Raw genomic sequence first — 16,549 nt, 5'->3', positions numbered from 1 at the left:
GAAGATATCTGGGGATTCCTGAATATTTTGGGCGTCTATGATGGAAGGAGGCACTTCATCTTTGGGGAGCCCAGGAAGCTCATCACCCAAGATTTGGTGCAGGAAAAGTACCTGGAGTACCGCCAGGTGGCCAACAGTGATCCTCCACGCTACGAGTTCCTGTGGGGCCCGAGGGCCCATGCTGAGACCAGCAAGATGAAAGTCCTAGAGTTTCTGGCCAAGATCCATGATACCATCCCCAGTGCCTTCCCGCCGCATTATGAAGAGGCTCTGCGAGATGAGGAAGAGCGAGCCCGAGCCCAAGCCGCAGCCCAGGCTGCCTCTATTACCAAGGCCGGTGCACGTTCCCGGGCCAAGTCCAGCCGCTCCTCTCGTCCCTAGACAGGGCTGAGGCAGAGTCTTCGCTTTGTTGTTGGAAAGGCCTATTAATTAGTGTTCCTGATATGCACAAATAACTTGCTATTTTTTTGTTTGTTACATGTTTCAAGCAGTGTTCCTTTCAACAGAAAGTTTATTTAGATTCAGAATATAAGTTTATGAATGACATGGATCACACATTTATTGCTGTTTATCAGGTTTAGGAGTAAGAGTTTGTTTTTGTTTTTTTGAAATAAAAATTAGACATCCTTAAAGCACTTTTGTGATCCAGAGCAAGCTAACATGGCTTTAGGATAGGAATATCCTTGGAAAAGTGAGAGTTGCACACTAAAATAGTTGGGATCAGAAGGTAGATAGATGGATGGATTAATGGATGGATGGATGGATGGATAGATTGAGTAAAAATTGGTTAATTCTTGGTTTGTCTTACTTTTTGTAAATTTAAAAGACGTATACCTCAATTTGTTTATGTTCGTCAAGAATGTTTGAGAATATAAATCATAGTGAATCAGACCTCTTTATTCGTGTCTCTTATTTTACACAGACGTTGAGCATCTGTTCTTGGGAAGTCTTCATGCTTGTACTGGGGATGTTTAGTCAAAGAAGACCCAGCCACTGCCCATACAATTATAGATTCTAGGAGCAGCTGTCCTTATGAAAGAGGGTGAGATAGTACTTCATAAAGAACAAGTGAAAAGCATGGTAAAGAGGGGGCTGAGAGAACGTATTACTTATGTTTTCATTCCTAAGCAGAATTTTCGCTGATTGGGAGGTTTTTCTTGGCCAGGGCACTGCATATTCTCTGACATGTCTTAGTTGTAAAAAACAAAACTCAGCTGCATAGATGGTAATGTCTGAGGTCAAGATAATCATAGTAATAACTGCCATTCCCTAATGTCTCAGTACAAGACAGGCCCAGCAACAGATGCTTTCTGTACATTACACATACTCCACCAGTCCTACAAGATAGGGCTCATCAAACTTACTTCATAGAGAAGGGCTTGAGGCTCATAGAGTTCAGCAGTGTGCCAAAATTCATAGGGCTAGCAAATGACAAGGCTGGGACTCGACTCCTGGTCTCAATTATTATAGAGCCCACACTATTTTACTCCTCCCACCCTGAGCCACACCCTGTGTTTCTTATTTCAGTTTTCTTCTCAGTACTTCAAGATTTGTCTTAGGTGATAAAAAGAATGGCTTTGTGTCCAAACTGCTGGATTGGAATATATAGTCAGAGCAAAAAGAATACCAAAATAATTAAGAGGTATAATTAAATAAATGACAGGATTAGGTGACAGTATGACCATCTACATTTGCAATGTTAAAACACCTCAAAATATCAGGGGCTCTCAGAATCAGCCTGGACGATCTGTTAACCTGTAGAAAGTAGATCTCGCAGAACAGAAGCTACTTGAGAATCTTGACCTGGCTGACGAACGGAAGGAATAGCTCAAGTGTATTTTTTTCCCATGATGGCCCACCACCTGGCCTGGGATTCCTGCCTTGTGCTACAGCTTCCCGATTTCACATCACTCCCAGGATAGAGGCGCATTCTCTGCAAGGTTTGCAAAGCAGAAACTGCTCCAGAGGTGCAGAGCTGTGGAATTTCCCGGGAAGCCTTAAGTCCTAGAGACAGAAACCAAGGTGAGGACCCTTGTAGAAGGATTGGGGAGACCCACACTGCAGAATATAGGGGATGCCAGGGACTTCAGTCCCCTCTGTTCTTAAGCACAGACGGTCTCAGACACAGTTGTCAGGCTGAGCATACCCTCACTTAGAGTTAAGGCTTCTCACTGACACAAGAACCTTCATCTAAGGGCAGAGTCCTCAGGTCATTAGAGAAAGGAGGTTCAGTCTCTCAGAAATCATGGAGATAGACCTGAAGGAGGACAATGAAAGGACCCAGCCAGAACAGTAGGATCCCATAAAAATCCTGTCCCAGTTGTCAGCTCTGTGAGTTCCGAAGTGTTGCCTGTGGCGATCACTGACTTTTGCCTCCGGTCCTGGGAAGGTGTGGCCTTTGTCCAAAGGCTGTATCTTCAAATCAGCAGAGGGTGGAGTCCTGGGAAGGGTGAAGACACTGTGTGTGGACATGGGATCACCCAACCCACAACTGACAGTACTACACCGAACACCTTGTCTACTGTTCGCCGGGGAGGCACAGGCAAGACCTGGCAGGCTCAAGTGCCCCCCGACTTCTACCTGGAGGGTCGCATGGGAATGAAGGCCTTGGTTTACCTGCTGGCCGTTCGGAAGTGGAATCCCAGCCATGACAATATCAACGTAAGAGTCCTGTATGAGGGGGCGCCTGGGGGGCTCAGTCGGTTAAGCATCCGACTCGGTTTTGGCTCAGGTCCTGAGCTCCTGGGTGGTGGGATTGAGCCCCATGTTGAGCTCCAACGCTTAGCAGGGAGTCGGCTTGAAGGGTCTCTCCCTCTGCCCCTCCCGCCACTCACACGCGAGCTCTCTCTCTCTCTCTAAAGTAAATAAATCTTTAAAAAAAAAAAAGAATCCTGCATGAGGAATGAGGCAACCAACTACTCCATACCAGGTATATTATGATATGCCAGAGCAATAATAGTACTAAAATAAATGTGAGGTGTGAATAAAGGGGAAAAAAGAGATAATATTTGCAGGCTATAGGATCATCTGCATATGTGATTTCAGATAACCTTAAAAGATCAGGGACTCAAAAAAATTTTCTGACTCAACCACTTCCTTATAAAAAGTAAATGTATTAGAACAGAGGTTACATGAGAACTTAAGCCTGGCCAGGAAAAAGAAGGATAGACCAACATAGTTTATTTCTCTTACAGCCCACTTACCTGGGCCCCCCGATATGTGCAGTTGTGGATTTCCCATCTCCTATCTCTCCTAGGACAAGGACCCATTCTCTTCAAGGTTCAGAGTAGGGAAATGGCTCAAGAATTTTCAGGGATGTGGCATTGCCCAAGAAGCCCTTAATGGAAGTGTCAAGAGCCTTTAGGAGGTTACCCATGAACCAGAACTGGGGAAAGGAGGAAGCAACATCCCAGAATATTGAGTGTTACAGAGACAGCAGCCCCTGCCTTCTCTCAAAGCTAGAAGGCCCCAGGCAGAGCTGTCAGCCTGGGAATCTCCTCACTGTTTCAACACAGTTGTCAGGGTCTTGAGAGCTTTGGTCTGAGGAAGGCAGTCTCAGGTCAGAAGAGGGAGTTATCAGATATAAATGTGAGTTCCCTTTAAAAGAATGAAGGAAGCACCCACCCAGAACCCTGGTGGCCCATAGAGTCCAGGTCCTGCTGTCAGCCCTTGGAGGTCCTGAATTCATCACATAATGAAGTGTAAAGAGGCTTTGAGACGTGAGCGAGAACGTGAGCGAGTGGCTGTCAGGCCTGGCACTGCTGCCAGGATCAGGGAATGTGCCAGGGCCGAGACCAGTAACAACTCCCACATCTAGTGAAGTCAGGGTAGGGTGGGGGAATTTTTCATCTTGTAAAAAGAGAAGTCAGCATTCTAAGTAGTGAAACACCTAGGTGGAGCTGAAAGGAACACATTGTATATGTCTTCTTTTTGTTCTTGCTTTACTTGAGTAAGTAGGAGATTTATCTGTTTTTATTTTGGAGTTTCTTTTTGGTACTCTTAAAATACTGTTTCTTGAAATAGAAGGTTTATTTGACTTCAGTATCTGTGTTTATGAATAATATGTATCACACATGTATTGCTATTGATTAGTGTAAGTATAAATGTTCTGGTATTTTGTGTAACAAATTAAAAATCCTTGCATCTCTCTCTCTCTCTTTGTTTTTAGAGAGAGAGCGAGAGTGCACATGACCGGGGTTGAGGGGTACAGGAAGAGGGAGAGAGAATCTTTAAGCAGGCTCCACTTCCAGCACAGGGCCCAAGGCAGGGCTTGATCTCAGGACTCTGAGATCTGAACCTGAGCTGAAATCAAAAGTTGGATCCTTAACTGACTGAGCCAACCAGGTGCCCCACCTTGCATCTCTTTTTGTGGTCTAGAGCAAAATAACATGTCATATGAATGGGGATTTTCTTGCAAATGTGAATGAGCCCTGTGGTAGAATTGTTGGTATCAAGAAATAAAGAAAAGGTTTTGGTACCAACAAGGTGGTGGAGTAAGAATTTCCAGCCCTTATTTACCCACAGAAGCACAGAGTTAACTATGATATAAGTAACAAATGTCTTCATGAAAGGTCCAGAATCTATTCAAGAAAGTGTGATACTACATGTGAGCATAAAACTGAGATCAACTACACTTGAAATGGGTAGGAACAGTAATTAGACTTCACTGGCATCAGCCCCTCCCTCAAGTTGGCACAGCTGAGCCCCGAGAGAGACTGTGACTTCTCTCTATGTGGGGGAAGAGATTGAGGTGATGCCATGTACCCAAAATACTTTTAGAACTAATAAATGTATTAAGTTGCAGGATACAAAATCAAAACACAAAAATCAGTTGTGTTTCTATATACTAACAACAAACTATTTGAAAAGGAAATTAAGAAAATAATTCTATTTAAAAGTGTCAAAAAGTAAAATAGGAATAAATTTAACCAAGGAGGAAAAAGATCTATACACTGAAAACAATAAGACATTGATGGAAGAAATTGAAGAATACACAAATAAAAGGAAGGATATCCCATGTTCACTGATGGAAAGAATTAACGTTTTTTAAAAAATTCATACTACTCAAAGTGATCTACAGATTAAGTGCAGTAACCTCATAATTCCAATGAATTTTTCATAGAAATAGAAAAAAAAAAACCCTGAATTTCATATGAAATCACAAGAGGCCCTGAATACCAAAGTAATGTTGAGAAAAAGGAACAAAGATGGAGGCATCATACTTCTTGAGTTTGAACTATATTACAAAACTATATTAATGAAAACAGTGTTGGGGTGCCTGGGTGGCTCAGTTAAGCGTCCAACTCTTGATTTTTGGCTCCGGTCATGATCTCAGGATTGTGCGATCAAGCTCCGCATCGGGCTCTGCCCTGGGTGTGGAGACTGCTTAAGATGCTCTCTCCACCTCTTCCTCTGTCCCTACCCCAGCCCCTGCCCACACACACACACACACACACACACACACACACACACACACACTCTCTCTCTCTCTCTCTCTCTCTCTCTCTCAAAACAAAACAAAACAAAAACAAAACAGTGTTATACTAGTATAAAATCAGACACATAGACCAATGGAACAGAATAAAGCCCAGAAATAAACCCATGCATAAATGGTCAAGTAATCGGTAACAAGGCCACCAAGAATACACAATAGTTGAAAGGATAGTCTCTTCAATTAAATGCTATTGGGAAGGGCGCCTGGGTGGCTCAGTTGGTTGAGTGACTGCCTTCGGCTCAGGTCATGATCCTGGAGTCCCAGGATCGAGTCCCGCATCGGGCTCCCTGCTCGGCAGGGAGTCTGCTTCTCACTCTGACCCTCCCCTGTCTCATGCTCTCCCTCTCTATCTCATTCTCTCTCTCAAATAAATAAATAAAATCTTAAAAATAAATAAATAAATAAATGCTATTGGGAAACTGAATATCCACATGCAAAAGAATTGAATTGGAAGCTATTTATGTCATGCTCAAAGATTAATGAAAAATGAATTAAAGACTTAAAAATGAGACTCAAAACCATAAAATTCCTAAGGAAAAAACAGGGGAAAATCTCTTTGACAGGGGTTTTAGCAGAGATTTTTTTGAATATGACAACAGAAACACAGGCAAGAAAAGCAGAAACAAGTGGGACTACATCAAACCAAAAGTCATCTGTACAGCAATGGAAACAATCAACAAAAAGGCAATCTGTGGAGTGGGAGGAAATATTAGCAAGCCATATATCTAAGGGACTTATATCGAAATTATACAAGGAACTCGTACAACTCAATAGCAAACAAACAAGTAAAGATACCACCTCAAATGGTATCACCTCAAACTTGTTAGTAGGATGGCTATTATCAAAAAGACAAGAAATAACAAGGTGGGAGTGTGGAGAAAAGGGAATCTTGTGCACTGTTGGTGGGAATGTAAATTGGTACAGCCATTATGGAGAAACTGTTTGGAGATTCCTTAGAAAATTAAAATTAGAGCTACCACATGATTCAGCAATCTCACTTCTGAGTATATACCCAAAGGAAATGAAATCAGTATCTTAAAGAGTTATCTGCATTCCTATGTTCATTACACCATTACTTAAAATAGCCAAGATATGGAAACAACCCAAATCTCCATCAGCAGATAAATGGATAAAGAAAATGTAATATATACATGCAGTGGAATATTATTTGGCCTTAAAAATAAAGGAAATCTTCTTACATAGGACAACATGGATGAATCTGGGTGACATTATTCTAAATGAAATAAGCCAGTCACATAAGGATAAATACTGCATGATTCCATTTATATAGTATCCAAAATAGTCAAACAAATAGAAACACAGAGTAGAATGGTGGTGGCCAGGGCTTGGGGGTCAGGGAGAAATGAGAAGTTGTTGTTGAACAGGTATAGTTTCAGTTATGCAAGATGAATAGATTCTGCTGTAACATCTTGTGCCTAACTGATGAACCACTAAACTCTACCTCTGAAACTAATAATACACTATATGTTAATTAATAGATTTAAAATAAAATTAAAAAGAAAGAAAAATCGGTGTGCTTAGGAAAAAAGCATTGTGCATATATTTAACAATATTTTATTGTGCTCTTAAAAATTTGTTAAGTGTAGTTCTCACATTAAGTGTTCTTAGCACAACAATTACAAAGTTTATTGTCTTGCTCTCTCCCCAAGTAGAGAGTAAGCTGATTAAATGCAAGTATTTGGGCAAGACAACTCTTTTACACTGTTGATGGGAATGTAAATTGGCATACCCACTATGGAGCAGTATGGGGGTTCCTCAAAAAATTAAAAATGGAGCTGTCATATGATCCAGCAATTCTGTTTCTGGGTCTGTATTGAAAGGAATTGAAATTAGGATCTTGAAGAGATATCTGCACCCCATATTCATTGCAGCACTGTTCACAATAGCAAAGACATGGATGGAACCTAAATGTTCATTGTTGGATGAATGTCTAAAGAAAATATGGCATATACATATATTATTCAACCTTAAAAAGAAGGAAACCTTGCCATTTGCAGCAACAGAGATGAACCTGGAAAACATTATGCTAAGTGAAATAAGCCAGACACAAAAGGACAAATACATGTTATATAAGGAATCTAAAATAGTCAAACTGATAGAAGCAGAATAGTGTGGTGGCTGCCAGGTGCTGAGAGGAGGGGTATTGGAGAGGCATTGGGCAAGGGATACAGAGTTTCAGTTCTAGAAGGTGAATAAGTCCTAGAAATATACTGTATAGCATCTATAGATAACAATGTCATACTGGATATTTAAAAGTTTGCTGAGAGGGTAGATATTATGTTAATTGTTATTGTACTCCTGAAAAATAATAAAAAGGGCAGGAGAAAACTTTTGGAGGGAATGGGTATGTTTATGGCATTGATTCGTGGTGGTGGTTCACAGGTGCATACTTATCTTCCAGCTCATCAAGTTGTATACATTAAATGTGTACAGCTTTTGGTATGTCAATCATACCTCAATAAAGTTGTTTGTAAAGGGCGCCTGGGTGGCTCAGTTGGTTGGGCGACTGCCTTCGGCTCAGGTCATGATCCTGGAGTCCCGGGATCGAGTCCCACATCGGGCTCCCTGCTCAGCGGGGAGTCTGCTTCTCCCTCTGACCCTCCTCCCCTCATGCGCTCTCTCTCTCTCATTCTCTCTCTCTCTCAAATAAATAAATAAAATCTTTAAAGTTGTTTGTAAAGAAGCAGACATTCTGTCTTATTTGGGGTTGTAGCCTCAGCACAGTGCCTAGTATACAGTAGGCACTTTATAAATATTTAATCATTAAGGGAAAAAAAAGTGTAAATAAGGAAAAGATTGTCAATTCTTGGTTTGCCTAATTCCTTCTAGTGTTTCTTCTCATAAAAGTAGAAGTTATATACCTAGACTTGCTTAGATTATTCAGGTGTGTAAGAGAAATGAAATGTTGGTGAGTTAGACCTCATGCTCACTCTCACTTATTTCCAATCCTTAAGTGGGAATGAGCTCTTTGGAAGGCTTCGGGCTAGTACTGGGGATGCTTTAAAAAAAAAAAAAAAAACACTCAAAACAGCAACAACAAGTTCTAGCCCCTGCCCATTGAATTTTAGAGTCTGGATGCTGCTATCATATAAAAAGAGATGGTGATATATTTTCTGTGATCTGAAGAACAAGTAAAAAGGGGGGAGGGGTTTGAAGAGGGGAGGAGGCTTGAGTTGAAAGCAGCCAAGTACCGAAGTCCTGGGGCAAGGCCGTGTGGAGCTTTAGGAAACTGCATGCCCTTCAGCGAGGGGAAATTTCAAGTGAGATTGCATGGCGGGCTAGATGAGGTTTATGGGAGCGGTGAGCAGGGGCCAGGCCCTCAGATGGAGGGCCTCAGAGATGAAAAACTAAGCCTGCAATGGAAGTTTGTCCTTAACATATTCTTTGGGATTGTGGCTAAACCAGAGAAGATCTCCACATAGTGGAGAAGTGGTAGGTGTCTGTGCTCTTGCCCAGTGCATCTGAACACAGTGTACAGACTAGATGTTCTATATACATCATCACCAGGGAGTTTCTGAGCAATAGGAGTTCTACTTCTTTGAGGTGGGTGTCCAGAACCCACTGGACTGGCACTCTTTACCCTGGATTGGGGGAGTCATAGACCACTCTATCGAAAGAGCACTCAGTTACTTTATCTTGTGTGTAATTTGGCAAAGTCTAGGTTTTTGCTGATGGTTAAATGAGTGAAAATAATGGTGATTCAGATGGAAGGGCAGCTGGAAGTTAGGGAAAATATTGGTCATTGACAAAAATTCTGAGAACTTTAAGTTGTATCCAACTGAGAAAATCTCTCCCACAAACACACTGTATATTATATCCTCTAATGAGGATATATTACATAATTGACATCACTAAACAGCACTATGGGTGATTGTGATTTCTTTGTCTTGGAGTTTGGTAATATGCTCAAGTTTACAGGGCTAGTAAGTGACAGGGCTGGGACTAGACCCCTAGTCTGAATTCCTCTCGAACACACCATCATTCCACTCTTCTCTGCCTAAAGCAAACTTTGTGTTCCTTAATACTCCAAACTACCTCAGGGGGTGAAATAAGGATTCTGTGTGCAGAGAACTGGATTGAAATACATAGCTAAAGTAGTTAGAAATACCACAGTAAATCAAAGGTATGAACAAAGAGGAGAAACAGATAATATTCATTGACAATATGACGATCTACATATGCAGTGTCAGATACCCTCAAGATTGGGGAATCACGAAACCAACCTGGAAAACTCCTTCCTGTTGGGAAGTAAATCAACTAAAACAGAAGTCACCCAAGAGGCTCTGACTACTGAAAAAAAGGCTAGATCAGCATCATTTTTTTTTGACAGTCCGCCTCTCTCTTGGGTCCCCTGTCTTACGTTGTGGTTTTCCTATCTCACATCAAGTCAGGGACAAGAACCTGTAAGGTTTGCATTAGGGACACTGCTCCAGTTTTCGTGGGTGTGGAGTTTCCCAGTTCTTTGATTTGAGAGACAGGACCCCCACGAAGACTGGGGAGACAACCACCCCACATTATAGGGGGTCATTCAGAGACCTGCCAAACCTGCTCTCAGGCCTAGAATGCCCAGGCAAGGCAATCAGAGTGGGTATCCCCTCTTTTACTCCTCAGAGTTCTCAGCAAGGTCAAAGTCTTAGCCTAAGGAGAATGGTCACACTTCAGTAGAGGGAGGATCCTGGGTTGGATAGGTATCAAGCTGAGGTCCCTGGGTGATGAATGTGGGGACCACCGACTCCAGAACAGTGGTGTTCCAAAGAGACTTGACTCTGCTGTCCGCCTCTCAGGACCCAAACATCCCTAGCGTAATGTGGCTCACTCTTCCACCTGGGAGGTCTCAGGAAGGAGCAGCCCTTGATCCCAGCAGAGTAACCTCATGTCAGACAGGATGGAGTCACATGACTGGCCAGGAGCAAGGTCAGGTCCCTGAGTGAGTAAAGAGGACATTGCTAGACCCACAAATGAGGGGGCTTTACAAACCCTCGCCCCCATTCTTAATCGTGAGAGGCTTCAGGCAGAGCTAAAAGGGCGAGAAGCCTTTTTATTTCTGCCTGGTGAGTCTCAGGGAGGGAAGGGCCTTGTCTAACAGGATGGGCCCCATTTCTGCAGAGGGTTGGGAGTCAAGGTGAGGACCCTCAGTGCTAATGAGAGAATCTCTTCCCAAAAGACAGAGGCTCACAGAGTCCTGTCCCTCTTTTCAAGCCTCTGGGGCCCCAGGCAGTTAAGTCAGAAGCAGTGCACCCTGACTCCTCACTAGGGACTCGGGAAGGTGAGGGCTTGCCTTGGGGGCTGGCTGACTTGGGTCAGTAGGGGGAGGAGTCCCAAGTTCATGGGATCGCAGTGTTTTGAAGTTGGTGGTCCCCAGGTCCTCAGTCAGGGTCCTCACTCACTCAGGGTCCTCACCTTGGTATCTATCAGAGCCTGATAGGTGAGGACCCTGACTGAGGACCTAGGGACCACCAGCTTCAGAACACTGCGATCCCACAGAGCCTAGTCCTTGCGGTCAGCCCTCAGAACCCCCGGCAGCCATAGCCGGATATGATTCACCTGAACTTCCGCTTGGGAAACGGGGGTGGGGGAGATACATCGACCAGTGGGCGTAGCATTTGTTCCACCGAGGGTGGGTTTCCAGGACTTCTCTGAAGTCAAGGTGAGGACCTGCATGTGAAGTGAAGGGACCATTCCCCCTCCTATAACAAAAGTGGCCCCACAAAGTACTGCCCCTGGGGTCGGCAATGGAAGGTCTTGGCATGGCTGTTACACTGAGTTCTGCCTAGAAAGTCTTAGGGAGGAAGGCCTTGGTCTAAGAGAGTAGCCCTGATTCTGCAGATGAAGGAAACGTAGGCCCTAACTGGAGCAGAGGGGAGGGTCCTGAATGCTAATGAGGGGGATCTCTTCCCAGTAGAGATGGCGACAGAAAACAGTACCCCTACATTTGGTTCCAGGAGGCTCCAGGCAGGGACAGTTTTATTTGACAGGCCCTGACAACCACCACCTCCCACTCCCCGAGAGCTCCTGGAAGTGAAGGCTTTGTTTGGAGCTTGGTGAACTCAAATTTAGTGGAGGGAGGAGTCTCAGGCTCTGATAGATACCAAAAGGAATACCCTAAGTGAGGACCTAGGGACCACCGACTCCAGAACAGTGGGGTCTCTCAGAGCCCTGCCCCTGCTTTCAGCCCTTAGAGACCCTGGGCAGTTATGGCCGGATATGACTCATCCTTACTTCCGATTCAGTTTCCAGGAAGTAAAGACATTTGTCTGTGGGTGAGGCCTCTGGCCCCCTGAGAGTGAATTCTCTGGACTAGTCTGGAGTCAAGGTAAGGACCTTGCATGGGGACTGAGGGGACCATCCAGATCCATAACACATGAGGCCCCACTAAGTCTCACTATTGCTGTTGGCAGAGCTATCAGACTTTATGCCTGGAAAGTCTCAGATAGGGAAGGCCTTGGTCTAAGGGAGTAGCCTGGGTCCTGCAGATGGAGGAGACCTAGGCCCTGTCTGCAGTGAAAATGAGGTCCCTGAGTGCTAATGAGGGGTCTCTTCCCAGTTAGGGAAAGCAGCATCCCTGAACTTATTTCTGGAGGCTCTAGGTGGGAGTAGTCCTATATGAAGAACCCCGTCTTTCCCCTCTAGGGACTCAGAATTTAAGGATTTGCTCTGAGCCAGGGGGCCTAAGTCCTACCAGTGTATTGGAGGCAGGAGTCCTAAGTCCTACCTGTAGTTAAGGTCAGAGACCTGAGGGAGGACTAAGGGGGAGCATCAACTCTAAAAAGTGTGTCTCATAAATTCTGACCCTTCTCTCAGCCCTGGGAAAACGCCGAATATTTCTTAGGCTGAGGCACCCGCCTCATTTCTGTCTGGAGAGTCCCAGAGGTGAGGCTATTGGACTAAGTGAGTGGCCTCAATTTTGCAGAGGGAGGAGACCCAGGGCTTCACAGAAGTCAGAGTGAGGACCCTGAATGAAGAGTGATGGTACTCACCCCCCAGAAAGCTCCCCCCCTTGTCTGCAGCATTAAGGAGCCCAGGCATGGAAGTCAGGGGTGTGTGAACCCTACTTTATTTTTGATGGCATCAGGTTGGTGAGAACCTTTGTTTGAGGGGAGAGACATCAGATCAACAGAGGAAGGTGTCCCAGGCCCTACCTGGAGCCAAGGTGAGGACACTGAATGAGGACTGAGAACCCCAATGACTCTAGAACAGAGAGTCCCACAGAACTGTCAGCAGGTGGTGGCAGTAGTGGGCTGAGCCAGCAGTAATGGGCCGAGGTGCCCCTTTAGTTCCTCTTGAGGGGTCCCAAGAAGTTGAGGACCTGGGTTTGAGATGTAAATTTAGAGCAGCACAGAGGAGGGGGCCCAGGCCCTGCCAAAAGTTGATATGATGGTCCTGAATGTGAACGGAAAGGATCCTCATACTCCAGAGTAGAGAGGATCCCACAAGGACTAGACCTGCCACCGCTGCTCTCAACCCCAGTAAGCACCGAGCAGGGCTGGCAGGCTGCAGCCTGAGGCTCCCTTTAATTATTTCCACAGGATTCTCAGAGTACAGGTTGATCATAACAGGAGCCCTGTGGTTTCCTAGAGCCGTGTCCTCACGGAAACCTGCAGAGGCGGCCTTGGTTAAAGCCAAGGTGGTCTCTCCTTGTGGAAGGTGCTCCCTTTCATCCTCTCTTCTCTCATGCCCAGATCACCTGCCGTCCTACCCACACTCCTACTTGCTGTCCCTGGCCACACTCATCATGCCTCGGGGACCGAAGAGTAAGCTCCACACCCATGAGAAACACCACCAAGCCCGAGGTGAGATCCAGCGTCGGAGGAGTGCTCAGGCCACTGCAGCCAAGGAGAAAGCATTCCCCTCCTTGGCCCCTCCTCCCTTTAGTGTTCTTCCTCACAGAAAGCCTGCAGCTAGGTCACATAGCACTCTCAAGAAGTCTCAGAGAGCCCTATCCACCAAGTCTGCAGGTGTTTCTCACACAAGATCATACAAAGGAGCCAACCGCAAAATTGAGAAAAAGCGAAGTTCCTCCCAGGCCCCACTCACCACTGTGCAGTCTCAAGGAGACCCTCTAACCAACATAACGGGTATTTTGGTGCAGTTCCTGATGCACATGTACAAAAGGAAAAAGCCCATCGCAAAAGCCGATATGCTGAAGATTGTCAGTAAAAAGTATAAAAATCGCTTCCTTGAGATCCTCAAAAGAGCCTCTTTCAGCTTGGAAGTGGTTTTTGGTGTTGACTTAAAGGAAGTCGATTCTACCAAACATTCCTATATCCTGGTCAGCAAGATGGACCTCCCCAACAATGGGACCATAAGCCGTGGCAGAGGATTTCCCAAGACCGGTCTCCTGATGAATCTCTTGGGTGTGATCTTCATGAAGGGCAACTGTGCCACTGAAGAGAATATCTGGGAGTTCCTGAATAAGATGAGAGTCTATGCGGGGAAGAGGCACTTCATATTTGGGGAGCCCAAGAAGCTCATCACCCAAGATTTGGTGAAGCTTAAGTACCTGGAGTACCGCCAGGTGGCCAACAGTGATCCTCCACGCTATGAGTTCCTGTGGGGCCCGCGAGCCCACGCTGAGACCAGCAAGATGAAAGTGCTAGAGTTTTGGGCCAAGATTAATCATACCGTCCCCAGTGCTTTCCACTCTTGGTATGAAGAGGCTTTGCGAGATGAGGAAGAGCGAGTCAAAGCCACGGTTACACTGCAGGCTGAGGTGGATGCCACGGCCAGTGAATATCCCAGGGAATGTCCAGCAAGTGCCTCCCACACCTAATGAAGTTGAGGGGAATTCTTCACGTTGTGGCTGAAGAGAGCAGTCAGTGTTCTAAGGAGCGGAGGGCAGGGTGTGACTGAGGGAACACAGTGTATAATACCTCTGCGCTCCTGTTCTGTATGGGTAATTTGGAGATTTATCAGCATTTTTATTTTTTGCTCTTTTTCAAATGTTGTTACTTTGAAGTGAAGGCTTATCTAGCATTATAATCTAAATTTATGAGTTACATTGGTCTTGTTTATTGTTGTTTGTCAGGTTTAAGAGTTAAGAGTTTTGCTGTTTTATAAAACAAATTAGGAAAATTTCCATCTTACTTAGTAATCTGGTACAACGTAACATGGCATTGGTGTATGCATTTCCTTGAAAACATGAAAAAAATAAGCACTAAAATATATGGAATCGATACAGAGGAAAAGAACAAGATGGTTGGTATTTGGCTTCCTAAGCCCTTTTACTCTGTGTTTTAAAAAATTCCAAATAACAGTACGTGCTTGACTAATTGAAGAATGTAGAATTAAACCTTAATGAATTAGACCCCATGCTTACAGGCTCATTTATTCCCCAAACATCGCCTGAGCATCTGCTCTTAGAAGGCTTCATGCTAGCACTGGGAGAGCTGAGAAAAAGACCGAGACATTGACCATAAAATTATAGAGTCGAGAAGTGTCTATCGTATAAGGAAGAATGGTGATATTCACTCTAAGACCGAAAGGACATGTGGAAGGATGGGATAAAACAGGAGAGAGGTGGTTCCAGATGAGAGCAGTTAAGTGTCAGTGCCCTGCAGCAAGGCAGCGTCGGGCCTTCGGAGACTGCAGGTCCCTCATTGGGAGGTAATTCTAAGTTGACTGCATGGGGCGGGTGGTCCATGAGGCTGTTATCATAGGGAGCAGGGGCCAGGCCCTCACATGGTGGGATTCAGAGTTGAAAGACTAAGCCCAGAATGGCAAACTGCCCTGACCAGTTACTTTGGGATGGTGGGAAAGCCAGAGAGAAATCACCCGAGGCGGGGATGGAACGTGTCCTGTGCTCTTGTCCCGGGGCAGGTGAATGCAGTGTGCAAATTCGAGGTTTTATTTACATCATCTCCAGACAGTTTCTGAGAAATAAGGGTATACTCCTTTGGAGTGGATGCGCAGAATCCACTGGACTGGCACCCTTGGCCCTGGGGTGGGGGAGCCAGGGCCCACTCCACTAAAGCATCATTCATATTAGGTTATCTTGTTTGTCATTTGGCAAACTCCAGGCAAGGTCTAGATTTTTGTTGGTGGTTGAATGAATGAGAGTCAGAGTGGTTTAGAAAGAAGGGCAGCTGAGAGGAAGGTACATGTGGGGGCCTTGAAATATGTTTTAGGAGTTTTGTGTTGCATCCACTAAGGAAGTCCACCTTATGCCAACATTGGATGACATACTTGAATGGGGAAATAATTACTTAGGGTTCCTTGCTAAGCACCATTTTGTCTGATAGAGTTTTCTTTGTTCTAGAGCACTGCATAGTTCCTGACATCCCCTGGATTAAAAATTAAATCTCATTGCAGTGAGTTGAAACTCCAGGGGACAAATTAATCGTAAGAACTGGCACCCTTAAAGCTCAGTACAGGCCAGGCAATGTGCCACGCACATCTACGTGCATTATGGACATGCTACCAGTCCCCAAGACAGAGCCATCAAACCCATTTCACAGATGAAAAGACAGCCTCACAGAGTTCAGTGTTGTGCCCAATTTCACATGGCTGCTAAGTGACAGGTTTGGAACCAGACCCCTGGCCTGAATTAGTCTGAAGCCCATACTTTTCTACTCCTCCCAGCCTTAGGCTAACTTCATATTCTTTATTTCCCCCTTTCTTCTCACTACTACAAAAATTGTCTCAGGTACTAAAAAAGACTCTGTGCCCAAGATACTGGATTAGAATACGTAACCAGAGCAATTACCATATCAAAATAATTGAGAAGTGTGAATAAAGGAGAGAAAGAGATAATATTCAGTGACAATAGGATCATCTATATATCCAAAGTCAGGGGCTCACAAAATCATTTCGGATATTCCCTTCCATAAGGAAAGTTACATCTATTCAAACAGAACTTACATAAAAAGCTAAGTCTGGTTGCTAAAGAGAAGAAATGAAGTATTTTTTTTTCCTTTGACAGCACATGTGTTCGGGGGTCTCTGCCTTGGGTTACAGCTCCCCTGTCTCACATCACTCCTGGGACAGGGACCCAGTCTCTGAAGGGTTTGCAGTAGGGAAAATGGTCAAGAGTTTGCA

At 44.7% G+C, this 16,549-nt stretch overlaps 1 protein-coding gene across 1 annotated transcript in view; it reads left to right on the top strand.

Annotated features, from left to right (window-relative positions):
* LOC102727608 (melanoma-associated antigen B3) overlaps nt 1-14,766 on the top strand; it is a 17,315-nt gene extending 2,549 nt beyond the window's left edge. Inside the window, exons 3-4 of the mRNA XM_081807966.1 lie at nt 48-337; nt 13,195-14,766. Coding sequence (XP_081664092.1) covers nt 48-337; nt 13,195-14,285 — 1,381 coding nt within the window. The 3' untranslated portion in view covers nt 14,286-14,766. The remainder of the gene's footprint in view (nt 1-47; nt 338-13,194) is intronic.
* The last annotated feature ends 1,783 nt before the right edge of the window (nt 14,767-16,549 follow it).

Source organism: Leptonychotes weddellii, chromosome X, assembly GCF_054177405.1.
Source record: "Leptonychotes weddellii isolate Sample4059 chromosome X, ASM5417740v2, whole genome shotgun sequence".
Taxonomy (NCBI): domain Eukaryota; kingdom Metazoa; phylum Chordata; class Mammalia; order Carnivora; family Phocidae; genus Leptonychotes; species Leptonychotes weddellii.
The sequence above is the reverse complement of the archived record's forward strand: the minus strand, read 5'-3'. Positions and strand labels throughout refer to the sequence as shown.